Consider the following 25,348-nt stretch of genomic DNA (forward strand, 5'->3'; position numbering starts at 1 on the left):
CAGAAGAGAAAAACAATAAACCAACTTGACAAAACACAAATTAAAACGTGCAATTCTAAGTTTCTTCATACTCTAGCCGTCCTTAATCCTTTATTTAAAAAAAATGAACATTTTTATTGCCATCGCATCTTTCTCTACACCTTTAACAAATTGCATAAATAGTTTAGGCCTATAACAAATTGCATAAATTAAGACATAATGTTTATATATGTTATTCTATTTTGTTACATATAAAAGCAAATAAGATTGTAAAATTAGTTTAACAAACATCGGCAACACAATCCGTCGCCTCGGGCCATAAGTTATGAACCGGGAATTATGAGACCGGATTTTACGAGGAGAGACCGGGAAATAGTATCGCCCAGATAATAGTCGTATGTAACCATTCTGAATTTTACAAGATCATTTTTAACAATGCACTTATTACCTGTAAACACGTAAAATGACAGGTGTTGTAAACATGGTATATTTAATCGAAAACTCCATTAATTGTCCTCAAATATGTAAAACATCTTTTCACATAACATTGATATAATGCCGTACTCAGTTTTGACCATATTAGTCCTGCTAAATTTTACTCTGGGTAAGTGTATTATTAAATTGTAAGATGTTGCAACTTCCTGTTTGACTTACCTGCCTATCTTCTTAGCCTTAGGTTTTGAGTTTATTTATACTTGCATTCGGGTAAGGCCCATTCGGAGAGTGCTCTCATGACATAGTATTGTTACTTTTAAAAGGATTTTTGAGCATAGTGTACAGACATAATGTTACCCTTGTAACAGCTACCCGGGTTCTTAAAGCTGCACCAGTGTATACATGTAGCACAGGACGCCAATTGTACGTCCCTCATGAAAAACATTAAGTATTTTTTAGTTGTGCCCTTTGATTGACACTTACATGTTTTACCACTAGACCATGGATCCGCCATGAATGATGTTCCAACAAAAATGGAAGACTTACATACTGGCTTCACAAATAATTAATCTAATTAAAGGATGTTTGAGTCACAACTATTGTCACTTTGCTGCCTCATGGTTTTTCGGAGTGAACTTTTTAATGATCAATTAGTCTTTTATATTATATAAATTTTATATATAAGGCCACAACAAATTGATCATTTGTTCGTCGGATTTGCCGCACCTAAAATTCGAAAAAAAGAAAAAAAACACCTCTTTTTTGCGCCCGCACATATTATTTGGTCGCGCAGATTTTTTTTTTGTGTACTTCTGAATTTCCCCATATTTTCTGATTTGATTTTACTTGAGATTTAAACCTGCAAAGTCGACTTCGTCTTTTTTTTTGAAGGTATTTCCATGTTTCACATTCTTTGCGAGCAAACTTTCCTCGTGTCCAGTCAAAATCAAGTCCGGGTAACCACAAAACAGCTGATTATTGTTGACAATCTTTTTTGTCAGGCATATTTTGCAGGACGCACCATTGTTATTCATTTCCGGTATTTATTTTCAGTTTACTACATCAGTTTTCGTAATGAAAATACACGTTTTAAGTGAAAATCAGTGTCATAGTTAATGGATTATAGTCTTCAGTAAACAGCAGAAGTTTCACAGCGTCGAAGGCAATAATTATCAATGTGTAATTCATTGTTTTGTACTCAAAATTTAGTGCTAAATAATAACTAAATCAGATTTTGAGTGCAAACTTCTATTCAAATACACGCAGGACACACGACATTAATCATGTTTTCGTGAGTTTTTTTTTTTTAATTCTAAAATGCATTTCTTAGTATTAATATACTCATGAGTGTTATAAACAGATCAAAAAATGTTTTAAAAACAGTCTGTATTTACACATATAATACCCCCCCCCCCCCCCCCCCCGGTCCAGGGGGATAGCCTGGGAAATGGCCCATGTTTTTACCTGCCAGGTGGCCCTGCAGCGCCGGGTTAATACGGTGGTTTTGTCTTCCAGCCAAATATAGCGTTGAATGGGCCTTACCTAGAGTCCCTTGGGTGCTTGGGCATTTGGCAGGGGTTTCACGAGCAGATCGTCCCTGCAGGACGAGGACTTTGCCCGGGCTTGGCTGGACCGAAAGTCAAAGTCCCCACTATTCCCCGGACCTGGGGTGGGGCGTGGTTATAATTGACTGGTGCATTACAGTACTTAATTTCTTAAAGTGGCCTGTTTCTTACAGGCATTGAAGCTATTGAGGCTGTCATGTTATTCTTTTTCAAGGCACTGACCTATAAACCAAAGGTTCGTGGTCAAATAAAAAAAAATTGTCTTCGAATAATGACAGGAATGCTGTCTTAACAATAATATCCACATTTAAATTGCTGATGAAAAAAAGTTAATAGTAAAGCATTGGATCTTATTGCCATTTGTTAAATATTGAGACAGATTTTCATGTGATACAATCAAAACCTTTTCATTTATGACTGAGAACCTTTTTTACAATTAAAAAGCATTTCTTAACATAGTTGTATGATAAATTTGGTAAGAAATATACATTTTTTTTTTTTAAATTTTTCTCTTCGTTCGCCTCTGATTTGCCTTAAATTTAAAAAAAAGTATTTTTATTTTATTTTCGCTAGTAGTAGTAGTAGGTTTATTCGGTAAAAAGACATGAACATTACATGGCACGTCATAATGCAGACAAATTATAACATATCATTATCAATGCATAGACAATAGAAACCATGAAATGCACACACAATACCAAGGATGACACAAAAAAGAGAAAAATGATTTTCACTTATTTCCATTGTGGTCCTTGAAAAATTGGTGGCAGTAACCATGGAATAGTCATGTAGTTTAGCAAAATTGTTAAGTAAAAGGATAATAAATCTAGACAAGTTATAATCTTATATCACAGATAATTAATTGCATACATTATATCACAGAACTCATTAACATTATTACTCTGCATTCATAGCCTATTACACTGCTTTCATGGCCTAGGTATTGTAACAGAAGACTTGAGATAATAATGTATGGAATAAAAAAATGCCATTCAAAATGGCAATACTGTAAAGCAATATTAATATCACAATGAGATATGATAAGATATAAGGAAATACGTGTTAATAAGAACCCTACATGCTAATAAAAATGAAATTATTATGATAGGTAAAAATAAAAATTTATTCTATTAATATCACAATGAGATATGATAAGATATAAAGAAATACGTATGAATAAGAAACCTACATGCTAATAAAAATGAAATTATTATGATAGCTAAATATAAAAATTTAAAATGATCTTTAAGACTGCAATAGGTACTGTTTGATGGCAGACTTGAAATGGTTAAGTTTTGAAATATTCCTTATATTTTGAGGAAGACTATTCCACAAATTCATGCCATTATTTGTGAATGTCTTTGCCCCAAAACTGCCAACCTTAGGCTTGGAGAAACGACCAGTGTTAACAAAGGTAAAACTATCCGCAAAATGATCAGACACTGGCTGAGCTACCTTATTAGACCTTGTACGGCAACCGTGCACATCACTTAGCAGTTTGAAATGTTCACCAAGATACTCAGGGGCAAGGCCATTCTTTATCTTATGGACATGACAAAGCATAATTTGCTCTACCCTTTTTGACACGGGTAGCCAACCTAAACTTAGAAATTGCTCTTGACCAACATTAGACATGTTATTCATCTTTAAAACAAACCTGATCATCTTATTTTGGGTAGTCTGGAGTTTATTTTTAAGTGACTGGGTAAGACCTGGATACCAAAAGGAACAAGCATAGTCATAGTGGCACTGTATAAGGGACATAACCAAGAGTTTTCTAGTGTGCATATTTAAGAATTTACTTTTTCTGTATCAGAACTTCAACCTGGAGTTTGCCTTACTAATAACTGACTTGGCTATGGACTCACCAGCCAGACTCGCTCGCTCCTACTTTTTTTTGGCAAAATCTGTAGAACAAATGATCAATTTGTTGTGGCCTAAAGGTAATATTAAAAAGCAAATTTAGTGGAATTTTAAACCATCGTAAGATTTAACTTAAACACCTGTTATGCTTTAAACAAATATTTTTACAGATATATCCCCCTAAAACCTTGAATTGATGTTTTGAGTTATCCTTAATTTTCATTTTAGTCTTTTATGAAATGCTTTTATTTATATATATGTCGGTTTAATACTACTTGGCATGTTTTGATATAAAATTAATTGATTTCGAAAATAAGCCATAAATTTATATAATTTGCATAGTATTTTATTGCCATATTGCTAAGCAAAGTGAAAAAAGTGACTATTTCCAGAAGTTTCAATGTTTACCTGTTATGGTAGGGTAACATGTATATATGTCTTCTCTGTAAATGGGGAGACATATTGTTATTGCCCTGTCCTTCAGTCTGTACATCACACTTCGTATGCTAGTTGGTCATGACTAGTAGATGACCCCTATTGATTTTGAGGTCACTAGGTCAAAGGTCATGGTCACTGTGACCTTGTGTGAAAAAAACACAATTTCAGCTCAATTACTAAAGATTCTTTGGGTCCAGAAACTTTATACTTGGTATTCTAGTTGGTCATGACTAGTAGATGACCCCTATCGATTTTGATAACAGTAGGTCAAAGGTCAAGGTCATGAACTTGAGTTGAAGAAACAGTTTCTGCTCAATAACTTAAGAATGCTTGCACCGAGGAACTTCATCCTTGGTATGCTAGTTCATGGGTCATGACTGGTAAATGTACCCTATTGATTTTGAGATCAGTAGGTCATAGTTCAAGGTTACCATGACCTTGACGTGAAGAAACAGTTTCCACTCAATTAATAAAAAAATGCTTGCACCCAGGAACTTTATACTTGGTATGCTTGTTGGTTATGACTAATAGATGACCCCTATTGATTTTGAGATCAGTAGGTCAAAAGTCAAGGTCGAAGTAGATATTCACTACTTAATACGGGTGAATTAATCAAATTTCACTGTTATTGTTTGTCTCCAGTCCAAAATTACAAATTTCATGTCCATCATTTATTTTTTTCTCAGATACGACCAGAAAATAGGGGAGGCAAGTGCTTTTTCAAAAAAGCAATCTCTAGTTAATTACTCATAATGTTTCTTATAATTAAATTCTCAACATTATCTTAACAAATGTTGTTAATAATTAGCATTGGTCTTGCGTAAATGGTGCTTATAGGATTTAAACCTCATTCATTTTCCTTTCATCTGTCATTGCAATGTTAACAACTTGCGGAAATTTTGTCAATTGTTTGTTTATTATGGAACACTTCTTCAGGAAATTTGTGTGAAGTTATGACCTTGAGTTATTCCTCAGATTTTGTGTATTTGGGAATGGCAATGGTACCTGGGTGCTTAACTTATTTAGGTTTCAAGTCACAGTCAGAATATTTGATATGAAAATAGAAGGAATAAAGGTTGGGTCATAGCAGCCGACCTCGACCAATTTGCATTTCTTGAATTATCGTCTGTAAGAATTATCACAGTTTTACTGAATAAATGAGTATAACAACCAAACTAAAAAGAAATCAGAAGAGGTTCAACCAGGAATGAAAATTAAAACCCAACATGGGCAAACCAAAGGGATTTAGACAAACTCAAAATTGTGTTATCTATATAAACTCAGCCCAAGTGCTGGGAAATTGCTCAAAATCCTTGAGGTCAGACATATGTCTGGCATCAAAAGTCCAATATAGAACAAAATCAGCTATCAGTTTACATGTATACCTGCTTTATTTTTCAGGTCTTTGCCAGGCAAACGTAGGGTGTTCCAACTGTTTGTATGGCCTTTCGGAACACTGTGTACAGGAAGGTGAGGAGTTCTCCTGCCTTTTTGGCTGTATGCCTGGCTGGGTAGGGGACACATGTAACAGGACATGTTCACGCTCCAGCTGCAAGGAGTGTATCATCAATGGAGGCCTTGAAGAATGTACAAGGCTAGTACCTATAAATATATAATAAAATAGACCTACACAGTTTAATATATACAAAATTATTGTCATATTTTATGTCATATTGAGTGCGTCAATTGTTGATATCTGGCGCATAATATTCGCGGGATCTGTGATAGTCTCTGACATTTACATTACATTTATTCATGAGATGCATTTACCAAAGTACCAAATGCTGTCATTTTCATGATGTATTGTCAGTGAGTGACGCCATGTCAGTTTCTATTCTTACACAATCTGTTTACACAAATGACTTAGAAAAGACATAGCAACTATATTTGAAATTTCTTGCTGGTCAAATTACCATTTTTTCTCAAAATACTGTAAATGTCCTTTAAAACAAGCATGCAACAATAGTAGCGCCGATTGTCTTTCTTTGGGCCTATTTTCCAATTCTGTGACATGAGCAATGAATACCTTAACCTAAGAAAATGTGCTTAATTCCTATGCATATAGCATTTTTACGGCTGCCATTTTAGGGCACCTATTGGCGTCATGCATACACGGAAAGTGGTGTTTAAATTGCCATATCGGTATTTTGTGTATAAAAAAAATGAAGCCATGTTTTCAGTGGACCATTTTATTGACTTACACAACATTGTATATAAACAGCTATGATGCAGCAGATACTGAATGTTATTTCATTTTTTTCACTAGAATTTAGTGGATTTCAAAAAGCGGTTCTTGTCTATGTGCCCTGCATGTTTAATAGGATGTATACGGTATGCGCTAAATAGTTGCTAAATAGCAAATCGGTTTATAGTGACATTTTATTGCTTAAAGCTTATCAAACACTTTATAACAGGTTATTGAATGGGTTCAGCATATTTTCACTAAGTCTTGTTCTCTTGTATTAAAATATAGCACTCTGTCAGCCTATAAGTTTTATTCATGATAATCATCATATTCAAGCTACCTTTCTCATTTCTCATGTTTTATCAACAGAGTAAAAGTGACATAACTAAATGTGCAAAATTTCTGGTTCAGACTTATCAACAGGGTTCATAAGAAAACAATTGATTTCTTTAGGAAACAACTGTGACATTTGTGTGCTTGCTGGAGTTTTGATGTCTGGTATATGTTTTATTTAATTATCCTTGTTCAGGTGTTATGCAGGACAATATGGCCCTCTCTGCAACATACCCTGTAACACAAACTGCAAGGGGTTTAGCAGCATGGACGACACATGTGACTTCTACGGTAACTGTTTGTTCGGATGTAAGCCATTTTGGGAAGGCCCCAGGTGTGACCATCACAACTGTACAATAGAGCGATGTAATCACTGTCGGATATCTACATACAAAAATAAAGAGTGCTACCAATGTCATGAAGGTAACTTCACACACTTCATAATAATTCACCTCATAATAGAGATTGGTTTATTATAGTCGGCAATGTTAAAAAATGCAACTTTACAGCCATGTTACAAGTTAAAATTCTTGCTTCTTCTAAATGATGAGTTGATAAAGGAAGCGCTGTTTTAATAAGGGATGGAAACCGGATACCGAATCGGTATCCGGATATTCGTATCAAGTATTCGAATACTATCCGGATCAAATTGTTTTCATAATAAGCAAATTTCCTATTATATGTCACCCACCTTCTGTTATTTGACATAATTGTCCACTTAATTTATAATTCGTCATATGGCAATTTCACTTTTTCATTTATTCTTTCTCAGTATTAATAATTTATAATGTTATAATCAAAGCTAAACAACTCATTTTACGTCATAAAACTCATGATGAATACCACATAAACACCTCGCGAATATGATAGTCACTTCGGCCGAGGTGGTTGCTTGGTTACTGCCACGTGCTTTCGAGTTTGTTATTTATCAGCAGGTTTCATGTTAAAACACTCTTTGATTATTTGATAGTCGATTGTAATTTTATTTCATTACATTGTTTGATTTAATGCAATACCTGCAATTTCTGTGGTGTTTTGTAATGAAGGATATAATTGCGGAAAAGATAAGAAGAGAAAAAGATGATCTGATTTTTCTTTATTTACATGCGTGTACTTTTTTTTATTTATCAATAAACTAAACATGTTTACATATCGTATGAAAAATATGAAATAAGTATTTTATTGAAAAGTGAAAAGATAAACAAATTTGTTTTTGTATTTATTGTTCAGATAGCAATAATTTCTTCATGCATATTCATAAAAAATATGATTGGTCATTAATAGCTTTGATTGCACGACCCTTATCTTGTGATTAGACGATCAATTCCTACGGATTAATGATCAATCCGTTTAATATCAACTAGTTCCAATTAGTGTCAATTAAGCACATCTGAGATCATAAAACAACACATGTCATTGTAAACAAGGTCATAGAACTTCACAGGGTGCTGCACAAGGACACAATAACACGCCTTGTGCAAACACCCAATAGGCTAGGAGTTCCAAATAGGTTTACTCAAAGCACAATTTTTTTAAAACAGAAAAGAAAAAACAAAATGGCTTATTGAATAATTTCCCGCATATTTCTCATATTTATAAGAGGCAGGTATCGACAGCCAATGAAAATTTGGCGAGTATTGTAGTTGATCAAAATGGAGTAAACTCATTTTGGCAGAGTTTGGTTGACATTGGCAGAGTTTGGTTGATATTGGCCTTGCTTTGGAATAATTTGTCTACAGTTGTCGGGAAATGGTACCCCGATTGTCCTCGTATCACGTCAAATGTGCAATAGTTGATTTAAAATATAGCGTTATTATTTAGGTGATTTCATATTGGACAAGTTATTTGTCCGAGGTAAGCTGTATTTGGCCGAGTTTTGGCATATATTTTCGTAAAATGTCATGTATTGGTATCACGATTGTCCCTGTATGGCATCAAATTCTAGATACCGTAGTTTATTGGTGATAACTGATATAACTTTGATGATGAAGAAAAGGCATTTAAAGTGTACATCATTATATGTGACAAACTTTACCATTTCCAATATTTTAATGCTGCATTTGAGTGTTTGAGTCTTTATTATTTCATTATTTTTAGGATATTATTGGGACAGTGAAAGAGAAGTGTGCACTGCGTGCAGCAGCAACTGTTTGAACGGAGCAAATGATTGCAACACACAGACTGGCGACTGCACACACTGTAGATCAGGATACTTTGGAAACCGATGTGATAAGCAATGCACTATTATGAACTGTTTAAACTGCAGCTCAAGTACAAAGTGTAAAGTGTGTCAATCTGGTTTTTATCCTGCTCAGAACAGGGCAGTGTGTAACTCTTGCGATGACCGCCACTGTATCGGGACTTGCAGCCAGAGTACCGGGGACTGTCCGGAAGGCTGTGAGGCTGGCTGGTATGGAAAAGACTTCTTCTGTAATCTGGAGTGTAAGGTGAACAACTGTGCACAGTGTGCCCTCGGGTTCATGAACACAGAACTGTGCGTGCGATGCAATCCTGGCTACTATGTGAATGATGGTGGCTGTACAATATGTCCTGAGAATTGTAAAGACAACCTCTGTTATGAGTTAAAAAGCACTTGTAAAAATGGTTGTAAGGCTGGTTACTATGGTGACAATTGCCAGTGGGAATGTAACAGTGGCTGTGACAATGGGGAATGTGATCCGGATACTGGCAATTGTGTCTGTAAGTATGGCTGGTTTTCTGATAGATGTGACCGGTTGTGCCCCAACTACTGTTCATCTGACACTTGTGCCTCATACAATGTCACTGCTGGCTGTGCCAGTTGTGAACCAGGCAGATACGGCAGGGTCTGTGAACTGAAATGCAGTTCTAACTGCTCACCTAAGGGTTACATCTCCAACAACTACATATACTGCAATAAGGTGAACGGTTCCTGTGATGGACCGTGCCAGAATGGATTTTACGGTCACAACTGCTCCACCACATGTCCAGGTGGTTGTGGGGGCAGCTGTGATCAGGATACAGGGATGTGCATTTCTGGCTGCGAAATCCACAACTACGGCAAGCTGTGTCACTTATGCCCCAAGAACTGTGTTCGTTCCCAGCTTGCCTATAAAAGAACGTGTGACATGGACACAGGGGAATGTTTCCTAGGCTGTGCAGCAGGATTCTATGGGCCGCTTTGCAGTATAACCTGTGATGCAAACAAACATTGCAAGGACAACAAATGTGATGATTCAGGGAAATGTGAATTGGAGTGTGAGCAATCTGGTATCTGTGTGGGCGACTGTCCGGCCGGCTTCTTTGGGCCGAAGTGTGACAAGAAATGTAGCTCTACTTGCACGGGTGGTGTTTGTTCGAAGGAATTAGGTAAGGGGGTAGGCATGGCCTGTTTATTTTCAAATAACAGAGCGGGTATGAACTTGTATGGATAGATGAGACAGAAGTAAGAACCCTAAAATATTCTTCATTTGAATTAATGTTTTTATTAAATGTATTAATCTGTTTTTAAGCTAGACTATTCAAAGAATAAGGAGGGCTTTAATACTCGCCCTAGCGTTGGCATCGGTGTCAGGTTAAAGTTTTAGGGCAAGTTGGGATTTTCACTTACAACTTACTGCCTGATTGACTCTGGAACTGAGTTAAAGTTGAGGGCAGTTTGGGATAATTATTAATAACTTCTATACCCTTCATTCAATTGACTTAATACTTCACACATTTGTTCAGGACCATCACACAATGAGGTTACATAACTCCATATTATCCTTAAACAAGTTATGGTCCATGATTGACTTAGGAACTTAGGTTAAAGTTTTAGGGCAAGTTAGGGTTTTCACTAATAACTTCAATACCCTTCATATAATTCACTGAATACTTCACACAGTTGTTCAGGGCCATTACATTATGAGGTAAGATAACTCCATATTATCCTTTATACAAGTAATGGCCGCTGATTGACTAAGAAACTTAGGTTAAAGTTTAAGGGTTAGTGCAAGTTGGGATTTTAATAAAAAACTTATTTACCCTTCATTCATTGCAATTAATAATTGCACAATTAATGACCACAATCTTACAATAAGGTCACATAACTCCAGTTTAACCCTAAATGCAAATTATGGCCCTTGATGGATTTATTTTTTATTTTTCTTTGAATTTCTTTTGACAGGGACATTTTAATATTCTTAACAAGGTTTTCATAAACTTTAAAGGAAAATCAAGTTATTAGAATGACTTGCGTCATTGTTTGTTCGGGCAGGCTGGTGGGAGGGCAATGTCAATGTCACCTTAATATGTATGTTATAATTTTAACTAGGTTTGACCAAACTTGGTATATGCTAAAAGTTTATGGAGACCTTTCATGGAAATTCATTTGAGGCCCCTAGGATCAAGGACAAGGTCAAAGTTACTATAGATAGAAAAATGTTTGATATTGAATAACTTTAGTAAAGGTCTACATATTGTGACCAAACTTGGTATATAGGAAGAGTTTATATAGACCTCTCCTGAGATTGTGTTTTGGGCTGGAGAGTTATGGTCTAGGTCAAGGTCACTGTTGCTAAAAATAGAAAGATGGTTAGTACTGAAACATTTGAATAAGGGTTGACATAGTGTGACTAAACTTGATATATAGAACAAGTTTATGAAGACCTTTCATTGGATTGCCTTTGGGCACCCTAGGGTCAAGGTCACATTTATCGTGTGATAATTTATTCGATCATAGAATCTCAGGACAATTATCTAATAGAATGTGTTGCGCTTTGATATCATTATTGTAAAAACAGTTAATGTAAACAAAAAATTGTGTCAGAGACCGTGTTCGAACCCGTGTCGCCAAAATTGCAGTCAAGCGTTGTATCCACTGTGCTACTAGGGCTAACTCAAAACAAGTGGTATATTTAAGATATATACCTAACTTGGTAATATTATGTGATAACATCGACTAGCCAATCACGCATTAGAGATTAATTTTACTAGGTAGACATACAGTACACTCAACAAGTTAGACCCACTTTCCTCGTCTTGAATAATAAACATTGAATCATTAAAGTATTGCCACTAATTTTGTTGCATCATAAAGCAGCCGACTATTTATAAGATTCTGAACCATGACCTCTGACATCAAGTGCATGATCATTACAATGTAGAATATACTATATATTATTGGTAGCTAAACTAAAAATAGCTATGACTAGTTTAAATTCAAACCCCGAGGAACATGGACACTCGATAAAATCATTGTGTTGGCCGGCAGTCCGCGAAAATCCGCGGAGTGAAACGGAAAGTGGGTCTTACTCTTTGAGTGTACTTTACCGAGTAATCTTTGAAATTGCAAAAATACAAAATAACTGCTAAACTAAAATAAATTGTAAACTATGTGGTACTTCAGTTAGTAAGTTTCAATGCATCAAACACATTTATACCAAATTTATGTCAGTTTTCGACAATTTTCTTTTTTTCTTGCAAATTGAGCATCTGGTGTACAGTTGCTTTAAAAACATGGTTTTGTCACATCGAGTTTCTTGTTCAATTTTTTTAAATGTGATTTTTTTATTGCTTTTGATAGGCACTAATTACATTTTTATTGTATTCACTTCTAAATCATTTATTATATGATGTCATTAATGTTTTGTAAGTGTTTAATAAGCTTTTACTAAATCCCAATGTACCATTTAAAAGAAGTTTTTCTCAAGATATTCTTTATCTTGCATTACACGTTGACTTGGGTAGGTTCATGTGTGTATGGGTGCCTGGATGTGGTGATGTACGGTACTCAGTGTGACAAGCTGTGTCCGGTGACATGTGTGAACCAGTCATGTGACCGCAAGACTGGACACTGCATCACCTGCGGGATCGGCAAATATGGCAGCATCTGCACTGATGGTTAGTTACAGGATGAAAAAGTAGCGTTGTCAAACCTTTGAGTATTATTTCCCAAGAGCTTCGTCTACATCTTAATAATATAAATGAAATACATAGATAATGTGTTGTTAATAATTTCTAAATTGAATGTAATATAAACAAGTCAATGTACATTTATCTTGTGATTTTTGTTCGCTCATATGAATTTATGTATGTAGACTGCTTGCCGGGATGGTGGGGCGAGGGTTGTCGGGAAACATGTGGCCACTGCAAGGACTCAAACCCATGTAACATCATCAATGGCAACTGCCCCCTCTCTGCTGGATGTGAGGTGGGATGGACAGGGGCAAAGTGCCTACAGGGTAAGTGAAGATTGTAAATCCTCACAACCTTCAACCACACATTCAAACTTCTTTGATAAGTGTGATAATAAAAAAAAAGATTTATTTAAAACTACTTTGTGCAGGTTCCCAAAGAAGCCACCAAATGAATACGGCTGAGAGATCCAACCTTGCCATTGCCCTTGGTGTGAGTGTTTCTGTGGTGCTGGTCATCATAGTCTTGGTGGCCATTTTCTACTGGTGGAGGAGGAAATCCCACGAGAAGACTTCACATAATGAACCTGAGCCAGCTGTGGTCTCCACAACTACTATTGTGAGTACAGATTTCAGATGTTGAGATCTTCAAGGTCTCCACAGCGAGTACAGAGTTCAGTTGTTGGGATCTTCAAGGTCTCCACAACCACTATAGTGAGTACATTGTTCAGTTGTTGAGATCTCCAAGGTCTCCACAGCCACTTTTGTGAGTGCAGATTTCATATGTTGAAATCTTCAAGGTCTCCACAGCCACTGTTGTGAGTACAGATTTCAGATGTTGTGATCTTCAAGGTCTCCACAGCCACTTTAAAGAGTACAGATTTCAGTTGTTGAAATCTTCAAGGTCTCCACAGCCACTTGAGAGAGTACAGATTTCAGTTGTTGAGATCTTCAAGGTCTACACAGCCACTTTAAAGAGTACAGATTTCAGTTGTTGAGATCTTCAAGGTCTCAACAGCCACTTGAGAGAGTACAGATTTCAGTTGTTGAGATCTTCAAGGTCTCCACAGCCACTGTTTAGAGTACAGATTTCAGTTGTTGAAATCTTCAAGGTCTCAACAGCCACTTGAGAGAGTACAGATTTCAGTTGTTGAGATCTTCAAGGTCTCCACAGCCACTGTTTAGAGTACAGATTTCAGTTGTTGAAATCTTCAAGGTCTCCACAGCCACTTTAAAGAGTACAGATTTCAGTTGTTGAGATCTTCAAGGTCTCCACAGCCACTTTAAAGAGTACAGATTTCAGTTGTTGAAATCTTCAAGGTCTCCACAGCCACTTGAGAGAGTACAGATTTCAGTTGTTGAAATCTTCAAGGTCTCCACAGCCACTTGAGAGAGTACAGATTTCAGTTGTTGAAATCTTCAAGGTCTCCACAGCCACTTGAGAGAGTACATATTTCAGTTGTTGAGATCTTTAAGGTCTCCACAGCCACTGTTGTGAGTACATATTTCAGTTGTTGAAATCTTCAAGGTCTCCACAGCCACTTTAGTGAGTAAAGATTTCAGATGTTGTGATCTTCAAGGTCTCAACAGCCATTTTAGAGAGTACAGATTTCAGTTGTTGAAATCTTCAAGTTCTCCACAGCCACTATTGTGAGTACATATTTAAGGTGGTGGGATCGTCAAGGACCCCACAGCCACTTTAGTGAGTACAGATCTTAGGTAATTTTTTTCAAAAAGGTGCTATAGGTATTTTTTTTCCAAAAAGATGCTATGGCTACAATTTTCTACATTATTTTTTTCATAACAATGAATAAGATGAAGCTACATAAATTATTTTTGAATCTTACACTGAGGTACACTTTCTATGTAAAAGACACTTTGAGCCCAAGCATGTTTGTCATAACTGAGTGTGTCTCATTTTGTTTTACACTTTACCTTAATGCACTTGCTGAAATTTCATGGTTTATTCAGGAGGCCATGGGCAGTGGACTGGATGAGCCAGGTTCAGGGGACAGTGATAGGGACAGTGCCCGCAGTGACACCAAGCTACTTGCAGAGGAAACATCGGGTCTGCGGGTGACGTCAGGTTCGAGTCTCAGGGAGAGCCACCACCACAGACTGTACGAGGGGCAGGTGCTGGTTGGAGGGACTTTCCATGATTGCTGTGTCCGCATCACTCATCTTGGGGGTGAGCAAAATTGTTCTTTCTGTAGTATTGATTTTAGTCAATCTGGTAATATGAACAACTAGAGTGGTTTTCTTACAATAATCTTGGGGTATTTTTTTGTGGTGTGACCATTTGTGATATTGTTAGAATCTGTCACATCTATTTTGCTTTCCAGAAGTAGAGTCAAAATCCAAGGAAGTCTGGAGGCGCCTTATGAATGAGACTGAGATACAAAGGCTGTCATGCTCACACTCAAATGTTGTACAGCTCTTACAAACATACCAAAACAGAAGTAAGTGGTCTTGATTAGGAAGTCTGAGTATAAAACTTGTTGATTTTATTTACTTATTGGTTATAAATTATACTGATATTGAACAAAAAAAACCCTGTTGTTTTAGCATAAACAATACTGTTGATTTTCCTTGCAAAATTCCATTGAATACTAGTTTGTGTTGTGGTTCTAAAGATTTTCCCCAAAAAATATTTTTCCCTTGTCTCCCAAGGTATATTCTGTGTGGCGTTTGATGTGTGTATGAGGAACAGTCTCCATGACTTTCTGCTAGCCATGCCTCCTGGTCGTAAAGGCAACCGAGACATTGTCATTCCACTGACCAAGATATGTGTGGACATTGCAGCTGCACTTAGCCATCTGCACAGTCTGCATGTAAACAGCCTATATTTTCCCCCACAGTGTTGTTGTATGGTCAATTTAGATATCATTATCATTAAGTAGTGAATAGGATGTGTTATCATTTGTAAATATCTGTCATTTTTAGCTCTACTATTCGAAGAATCAGGAGAGCTATACTACTCACCCTGGCGTCGGCGTCGGCATCACACCTTGGTTATGGTTTTGCATGTAAGCACCTTAAACTCATTATCTCAGTAAATACATCAGTTATTGCATTGAAACTTTGGATATGTATTCCCAACTATCTTACATACTAAATTGAGGAAGTAAGATAACAATTATTTGAATATAATGCAAATGATACCGTAGGCCTTTATTATTCGACTTTGAAATTCTGGTTAAGGTTTTGCATGTAAGCACACATAGGTTAATATCTCCGCAACTACTTGAGGTATTGCATTGAGACTTTATACAATGGAAGTCAACCATCCAACCTACTTAATTAACCAAGTTAGATAACTCTAGTTTGCATTTAATGCAAAATAATTGCCCTTTATTATTCGACTTAGAAATTCTGGTTAAGGTTTTGCATGTAACCACATTTAAGTCAATATCTCAGCAAATATATCATGTATTGCATTGCAACATTAGATATGTATTCCCAGATAACACTTTTTTTGAATATAATGCAAATTATGGGCCTTTATTATTTGACTTAGAAATTCTGGTTAAGGTTTTGCATGTAAGCACACATATCTCAGCAATTACTTGATGGATTGCATTGGGACTTTATACAATGGTACTCAACCATCTACTTAAATAACCAAGTAAGATAACTCCAGTTTGCATTAAATTAAAATAATGGCCCCTTTTTTATTCGACATAGAACTTCTGGTTAAGGTTTTGCATGTAACCACTTTTAAGTCAATACCTCAGTGAATACATCATGTATTGCATTGAAACTTTACACACAGGCTCCCATCTATTTAACCTTCTTATTTAATCAAGTAAGATAACTCTATCTTTTATAATATATAATTTTTGCCCCTCTATTATGTGACTTAGAAATTCTGGTTAAGGTCTGGCATGTTAGCACACATAGGATAATATCTCAGCAACTATTTGATGTATTGCATTGAGACTTTATACAATGGTATTCAACCACCCAACTTAATTGATTAACCAAGTTAGATAACTGTATTTTGCAAATAATGGCCCTTTATTATTAGACTTAGAAATTCTCGTTAATATTTTGCATGGGTCAACATTTATGTTTATATCTCAGCACACCATGTATTGCATTAAAGTCTAATCTAACAGTGATCCATGCATGTTTCGCCAAAACTTTTCAATCCTTACATTGAAAAGCGGCAGAATAGTCGAGCACGCTTTCTCTGTGACAGCTCTTGTTATCCGTAAAATTTGTTGTTCTTAACCTCGCAGTTGATGCTTTTTCTATTGTATCTACACAAGTGAATAAGTATTTGTTAACCGTGTTTATTACCTAGTCAAAAACAATTTATTTTAAATTTCTATTTCATATCCAGGTGCTACATCGACAGTTGAGGCCCTGCCATGTGTACATGACTGGTGCAGGGGAGGCCAAATTGGGGGACTTCTACTGGGCAAAGCTGGTCTCTGGTACTGACACCCAGGTAGGAAAAGTGTGAACTAATGCTTGTTGGAAATAGTTATGGTACCAGAAGGAAATAAAAGCTAGTGATTCTGTAATTAGGAAGTCATACATATTGATACAGGTTATCATTTTTTGTATGACCCTTTATAGAAGGTGCTTTACCTGCGGCATATGTTTTGGTTGGCAGCATCCAGCATCTTAATAACTTTAGAAGCCTTTGTCCAATCATCATCAAATTTTCATAACCAGCCATAGCGCTCCAGTTACTGGAGAGTTATCGGCCTCTAAATATAGAAATTACCTAAAGTTGGTCTTGTCCGATCATTAACTTTAAAAGCCCCATTCTAATCATCACCAAATTTGGTCACAATGTGTTTGAAATAATATCTTATACAAGTTTGTTAACAGAAATATTGCGTCAGTCTCTTGACTAAATTCTCTTTTGTTTTAGAAATTACTTAAAATTGGTCTTGTTGGATCACTTTTTTAGGGTCCTTTGTCCAATCATCTCCAAATTAGGTCATAATGTGTATGGGCAAAATATCTCAAACAGGTTAAATAACCAGAATATTTTGTGATAGTTGGTGCTCTTGTTTACTCTATGTTTGAAATAACAAGATTACAACATACCGATAAGTTGCCAAGTTTAGTAAACAATGACCATTACTACTCTGTAACATTCTGGTATCAGCTAAAATGAACAAGAACTACATTTGTAATTGATATGGATTGGGGGTGCCATGACGGTGGTTTAGATGTAAAGATATAGGGCACTACTGTGTGGCCTCTGATAGTGAACATTTGTACTCCAGGTTCCACATCTGATTCATTATATTACCAGTAAGATGTCCACAAAATGAGTTTTGATGAATGTGAGAGTATCAATGTGATATTTCCTCTATGTGTATGTTACAGACAGTAGAAGAGTTTGTGGTGGAGGGCGGAAAGATGCGGCTGGCCCCAGAGACCCTGCTGAACTCACATTACACAGACAAGACCGACATGTAAGTTGATTTCTAAATATTCCATAGTCGAAGGTCAGTGATTGGATTGCATTTAATTTGATGTACTCAAATTCACAAAACAACTGACACTTCCTGGTTTGTAAGAATATATTCCTGATGTATTGATTTATGATCCCAAAACATCTGTTTATTGTTGAGTGTTTATTCAGCAATGCAATCTGTCCAAATATTTTACAGTTTCTTATTTTTGTAACAACACAATAACCAACAGGTGTTTGATTGTCGGCTGAAAGTTAACATGAAACAGTTGCCAGCATCGGTAAACCCTTCTTTGATGTCGTTTGGCACTTGCAGCTCTTATCTCATTAGTATTCATAAATAAAGAGACCGTCCCATTCTCACACAACTATCGTACAAATTTTAAACAATATAGAAATAAAAAGTTAATTTACCATTATGAAATAAAAAGTTACTTAAAACTATAAAACATAATAATTAGTTTCAGTTTTGTGTTGTCTTCTTTTCTTGAAATTTATCACATATTATCTGAAATCCTTATACAAATTAACCCCAGATTAATGCCTTAAATTTCACACAAACTTATGGAAGAGTTCATCCAAAATCCTGACTTATGGAACCAAAAATAGACCCTCCACATACGGCTGAGGTTGACTTATGTCCGTGTAAATACAGTATGTACATGTACATCGGAATGGAATATCATATCAAGTCTGCAGTATAGTAATAATAACGAATAAGAATGGGCACCAACTTTATGTATGCGTAATGCGTCATACTGCTTTCTTTTATTATCCCACCATACCTCTTTATTGTGACCATTGAAAGTCATGGTATCTAGGCAGGTACAGCCGAACCCTGCTGGCTCGAATTCGCTTGGCTCGAATTCCTCTTTGGCTCGAACTAGATGGAAAGAACCGATTTCTTTACACTAAACGTTAACATTCCTGCTTGGCTCAAATTTTCCGAGGCTCGAGGTATTTTCACCGGTCCCTGTGAGTTCGAGCCAATGGGGTTCGACTGTATTCAGGATTTTTTAAGAATTCCATGTCTGCTTTTTAGGAATTTCTTTGATTTTGCAGGTAAAGTAACGTGTCTGAAGCACAGTTCAAAATTCAACCATTTTATGTGTGTAAAACGTAATGTCCTCCTATTGTATAATATGTGTTAATTCAAAACTCTTTTTGTCATGAATTGTGTCATTAGTTATACTAAATAAACATTAGACTTCACAATTATTAATTGTTTAAATTGCCTGTTTGCAGATGGGGTCTTGGCCTGATATGCTGGGAGGTGATGTCAGTGGGGAAGGTCCCGTATGCAGGTCTAGATGAGCAGACGTACAGACAGACAGTGCTTGATGGGTCACGCCCACCCATGTGTGCCTATATGCACATGTACATGTATGTCATCATAACTTTATGATAGTGTATTAGTTTTACTATAAAAGTAAAGTAGGTGATGTGCAGTTCTTTGATTTCATTTGGTGATTGGATAAAATCCAATTCAAGACCATCACATGCAGCTGCTGCACTTCAATAGTGTTAATTCTATTTTGCTGCTATATCGCAAACACCTTGGATCGAACTCGTAGGGAAAAGCTAAAATACGAGCCTCAGGAAATTAGAGCCAAGCGGTAATTATGTCTTCCCCATTCATGGAGAGACATATTGTTTCTTTCCGTAAGGCATTCAGTCATCATAACTAAAAAACGCTTGTACCCAGGAACTTCATACTTGGTATGCTAGTTCTTCAAGACTAGTAGATGATTCCTATTGATTTTGAGATCAGTAGGTCAAAGGTCAAGGTCACTTTGACCTTGAGGTGAAGAAACGGTTTCCGCTCAGTAACTTAAGAATGCTTGCACCCATAATTACATACTTTGTATGCTAGTTAGTCATGACCAGTAGATGACTGGGTCAAAGGTCATGGTCGCCTTGAGGTGAAGTAACAGTTTCCGCTCAATAACTAAAGATCCTTTGTGTCCACGAACTTCATACTTGGTATGCTAGTTGGTCATGTCTAGTTGGTGACCCCTATTGATTTTGAGATTGGTGGGTCTAAGGTCAAGGTGACCTTGAGGTGATGAAATGGTCTCCGCTCAATAACAAAAGATCTCTTTGGGTCCAGGAAGTTCATAATTGGTATGCTAGATGCTCATGACTAGAAGATGATCCCTATTGATTTTGAGATCAAAACGTCAAAGGTCAAGGTTACCTTCAGGTAAAAAAAAATGATGGCAGTGACCTTAAGCTTAAAAATGGTTTATGCTCAATAACCAAATAACGCTTCCACCTAGGAACTTCATACTTGGTATGCAAGTTGGTCATGACTAGTAGATGACCCCTATTGATTTTGTGATTGGTCCGTTAGACAGTCAGTCAGTCCGTCAGTCTGTTCATCACACTTTGTTTCTGCTCAATAAATAAAGAACGCTTGCACCCAGGAACTTCATACTTAGTATGCTAGTCGGTCGTGACTAGTAGATGACCCCGATAGATTTTGATATCAGTAAGTCAAAGGTCAATTCACGATGACTTTTAGCTGAAAAATGGTTTCTGACCAATAAATGAATAAACGCTTGCGCCCAGGAACATCATACAATGCAAACTTTGTTCATATTTTTAAAGATTAATCAACAACACTTTTCTCTTCCCTTTTTTATATGGATGAATAAACAAAACTTCACTGTTGGTTTGTGTCCAGTCCAAAATAACAAATTTCATGTCTATCATTTATTTTTTCTCAGCTACGACCACACAATAGGGGAGACAAGCGCTTTTTCAAAAAAGCAATCTCTAGTTCTTACTATCAGTACATATAAATCTGTCCTTTACAATCAGTTCGAGCCAATGAGGAGATCGAGCCAGGCGAGTTCTAGCCAATGGGGTTTGACGTGATGTGTAAATTGATTGGAATATTTCTTGACCTTTTTTCTAGGTATTGCGTGCTGAAGAGCTGCTGGCAATATTACCCAGATGACAGACCAAATGCAGAGCAAGTTCTCAACCAGCTCCTGGATGTTCAGGTAGAAGTAAGCTTGAACGGATCTTTTAATTTGTATGTTGGAGCAATATCAATGAATAACGTGAAGAAATTGTGCGCTTACAATAGTAAATTGTATGCTTATGTGTTGACTTGATCCTTGTTCATAATTACCAATTGTGTGATGACAATAAAAAAGGAGTTCCATATGGGTACTTGTTTTAGAATTTCCAGTATGGCCAAATTTTTGGATCTACTTACCTGAGGTGGGAAAAAAGTTTTTTTTGCATACCAAAATTAAACTCTGTTTAGTCGCACAAGGTAAGGGCCCTTACGGCAATGAACTAGAGGCACAAACAAACACCACACCTAATGATTCTTGGATAAAATTTTGCCTTAAACAGTGGTAGAGACACAGTTCACCCAACTCAGATAAGTAAATCCAAAATATTGGGCATGCTGGAAATTCTTACCTTGCCCATGGGCAAAGATAAAATAAGTACCCATATGGAACTCCTTTTTTATTGTCATCACACAATTACCTCCCTACTGTCGTCTGTAACATTATGGAAACCTTGTCTTGTGGCAATATTAAGAATGCAAATTAATTATTTCTCACTTCAAATGGAACCATAAAATGTTTTCACGACCATCCAAGAAATAATGCTGCTTCTCTGAACGATTTAAAGACAGATTTGACTATAAACATAATCTGAATCACAGCACGCATATCCATGACAACATCAAATTATCACATATCCAAACGCATTTATTTTCATACGCACAAAAGAGTTCCAGCAATTTATTTTTATTTTATTTTGTTTAACTGAGGTGGGAGAAAAAGCACCTACCAATGCAGCTCATTTAAGATAGGTTCATCCCAACCCTCGCACAGGTTAACCTTATTTCCGCAAAACACCCCACGCTCGGGTCGGGATAAACGTATATTACATTGTCGGCCATGGAAGATACTTGTAATCTTTCCCCTTACTTTTTTAACTTAGAAATTCTAGTTGGGTTTTGCATGTAATTCAATTTTAAAGTGATCCATGCATGTTTCACTAAACTTTGCAGTTCCTTAAACTTAAAAGGTGTGCAATAGTTGAGTGTGCTTGACAGCTCTTGTTTAAAGTGGAGTTTTGCTTAAAAAGAGATTTGAAGTATTTGTTTTTCTAGACAATGAATCATTTGGCATGGATATTGGCTACAAGACTGGTTATCCACTTCAACCCTAAGGTTTCAACTAGGTTAATGGCTAGAAATTTCAATTTTTCATATATTCACAGGGAAGAGTGTCTGAATCTAAAGAAACTGCCCTAGAAAAAGAAAGGCGCCATGGACAACCATTGAACTCGAGACAGCTGCCAACATCAAAAGAAGATGTGTCTGTAATCCTAAACCCTAAATTTGGTGCACGGTATGCTAACAAACAGTTTCCATTGTATGAAAACCAACATTCCATAAAAGCTGAAGCCTGTGATCAAGATACATTTTCTACCAAACATACTGGTATTCCCAGTGCAAATCCTGGTGCTACCGGCAGACCAAGTGCTAGACCAAAGGCCTCCTACCAGGAGCTGCACAGAATGATCAGGGAAAGTCATCTGCCCAGCAAAACCCAACCATCCATCATCACCCAACCACCCAGACCATCATCAACCAACCACCCAGACCCAGCATCGCCAAACCTCCAAGACCCAGCATCGCCCAAATACCCAGACCCAGCATCACCCAACTACCCAACATCAACCAACCACCCAGACCCAGCATCACCCAACTGCTAAACATCAGCCACATGCTCAATGGGGCCCGATGCACAATGATCAGCAGAGGAAACATGCACCCCTGGAGCATCCTGGACAACTGTCAGCACACAATAAGCAGAAGAATGACAAACTTCAGGATGAATACACCAACCACTACAGTAACCCTTCTGATAAAGGAGTTTACCAAGCTAACTTCTTGATGAATAAACCTGAAAGAAACCGTGATTGCACATCTTCCACCACTCCTCACCAGGCATTTAGGCAGACTGAAAACAGTGTCAAGTTGGCAGACAGTGAAATCTTTGAGACAGAAATATAATGAATCTCAAAATGGCAGTTCCATATAACCTCATTTCCATATCTTGACTAAATTGGAAACTTATCTGTCAATTGTTTATATGTGTGGAGAAAGTTTATTTTGACTATTTGCCATACTATAGTAAGACTTACTGTAAGTGCTTTTTACCATAGGTTGTTTTCCAATAAGCAGATATTTATTGGGAACATGTAGTTCGAAAATTAAGATTAACACCGTTTATGCATGACCACTAATATTTGATAAGGGCATTTGAGAAGATAATTGTGATAATTTATTGATGAGAATTTAATCATATTCTTATGATGTTTCTTTACAAAATGATTTTTTTTTATAAAGATAAACTTTGCTATTTATTCATTTATTATATTTTCTTTTCCATTAAGTATACGACAGCTTTTGAGCATGTGAGCAATTTCCACAATGCAATAAATAAATAATCGGTGCCGAAACTGACGACTTAAAAAATATATTGTAAGACGTTTCATTATAGACTAAAAATGGTCGTTCGAAACATCAGATTACTAGAGATTTTAGCTTGTGCCCCGGCGTCCTGGAGCGATTGCAGTTTTACTGTAATACTTATTTATTTTGTAACTGTATCATAGGACACATCAGCCTGTATTGACCTGTATTGTCACTTGTGATATAATTCTATGACATTTAGTACAGCTATGTAGCCATATTACTTAAGAAATAAAGCATAATGATGAAATTGTATTTATATTTTATCTCCCTTGTTTGGCAAATCAAGAAATACTTTGTATACTTTTGTGCCATGATATTATTGAAAATTATTACTACAGCGCAATTTAACATGTATGTGTATCCAACAATTATATATGAAAGTGTCAAGTTTGAAGTTATATTTTTTACGCAGACTATGTTTATGTGTGACCCTCGTAAACTTTGCTTGTCTGTATAGCCTTAACCATGCGTCTCTAAACAGGTTCTGTGTTTATTGTTTGACCAAGTACTGGGCTTGTCTCTGTAGTTTCCAATGTATTAGTTCAAGGACAGTATTCAGATTATAGATTTGTTGCTGTAATTTATTACATGTTATTTTATATTCAATAAAGGCCCCACAATTTTCATTGTGGATGCTCTATAGTAATCATCTTGTCATGGCATTCTGTAAGTTTCCAATTGTTTTCTTAATAACTTTAAAACCAAAGACATCAGCTAAAAACTTCAAAATAGTTCATCACAGTAACACTTTTTTACCACAAGTAACATAACTGTGATGTGAATATCGATAGGTGTAGAACCCGGTATAAACATATTCAAATTGAACAAGTGAATTTACTTTTTATTACAAGCTTTTGAGGATTAGATGAAATATATATAAAAAAAAAGTTGAAGCACTATGTACTGAAAGATGTGAATGAAAATTGAAACAACGATTACGAGCAGTAATATATTGAACTCGTGAACATTTGAAGAACTATAACTCTGTGGCTTGTGATACTAATTGAGGTAGTGATGCAAAAGAATTTATTTTTCATCAGAGCTTGAAAAGTATGAGATGAACGTGAATCATTAATTTATGCCAATGTTGACTTGTTACATTTTAAAAACCATAACTCTGAGACCTGTTGTTTATAAATTGCTTCCCTGTACAAACAAAGTATGTTTGAAAATTATTCATAACTTATGCCAGTGTTAACTGGACATATTTTAAGGAACATACATTTGTGACCAGTGGTTAATGCTGTGTTTCTTGAATAATTATGGAATATAAAAATAATATTTGAGCATAGCTTTTGGCATGTAGTTTAAAGTGCTAGCTTGGTTTTCTATTTTTGTTTATGACTTGCAATACATGACTGTATTTTGTTTGTTGTAGATTGATGTTATACGGAGCGTTTTGTTAATAAAAGGAATACTAAAACATTGATGATTGTATTCTCTATATTTGTAAATGAGAGCAGTTCTTTTTGCTAATTTCTGTAAAGTTAACAAATATGACAAATAATAACCACGTATTTTATAGCTGTGTCATTTTCCCTGCTTGTTGGAGTAGTTCGTTGAGCAATCTACATTCAGTTTTAAATGATTTTTTGCCAACTTGTTAAACAAGACCACCATGATGTGTACCAAAGCCTGACATATTTGTTGATTCATGACTAATTTGTTGGAATTGGAGTAATGTGTCATTTACCTTATTTTAGTGCTATAAGGGAATAGAGATTG

General features: G+C 36.2%; 1 protein-coding gene across 2 annotated transcripts; it reads left to right on the forward strand.

Annotated features, from left to right (window-relative positions):
- The first annotated feature begins 413 nt into the window (after positions 1–413).
- LOC128213829 (multiple epidermal growth factor-like domains protein 11) lies at positions 414–25,050 on the forward strand. 2 transcript variants are annotated; one of them, XM_052919888.1, is made up of 15 exons: positions 414–583; positions 5,682–5,874; positions 6,995–7,221; positions 8,896–10,146; positions 12,505–12,657; positions 12,855–12,998; positions 13,103–13,290; positions 14,643–14,859; positions 15,014–15,130; positions 15,342–15,502; positions 17,017–17,124; positions 18,021–18,109; positions 19,354–19,491; positions 21,029–21,122; positions 22,360–25,050. In XM_052919888.1, exons 1-15 carry the CDS (start codon positions 535–537, stop codon positions 22,855–22,857), a joined length of 3,627 nt encoding a protein of 1,208 aa, XP_052775848.1. In that variant the 5' UTR covers positions 414–534; the 3' UTR covers positions 22,858–25,050. The 2 variants fall into 2 exon arrangements, with proteins under 2 accessions (XP_052775848.1, XP_052775849.1); XM_052919889.1 differs by having other exon boundaries at positions 21,029–21,116.
- The last annotated feature ends 298 nt before the right edge of the window (positions 25,051–25,348 follow it).

Source organism: Mya arenaria, chromosome 13 (genome assembly GCF_026914265.1).
Source record: "Mya arenaria isolate MELC-2E11 chromosome 13, ASM2691426v1".
Classification (NCBI taxonomy): Eukaryota; Metazoa; Mollusca; class Bivalvia; order Myida; family Myidae; genus Mya; species Mya arenaria.

Bases quoted from the DNA above. Each gene is read 5' to 3' on its own strand.
- LOC128213829 (XM_052919888.1), top strand. From the start codon at position 535: ATGCCGTACTCAGTTTTGACCATATTAGTCCTGCTAAATTTTACTCTG. The intron at 10,147-12,504 runs GTAAGGGGGTAG...TGACTTGGGTAG, and splicing joins TGTTTGTTCGAAGGAATTAG to GTTCATGTGTGTATGGGTGC. The intron at 14,860-15,013 runs GTGAGCAAAATT...TTTGCTTTCCAG, and splicing joins CCGCATCACTCATCTTGGGG to AAGTAGAGTCAAAATCCAAG.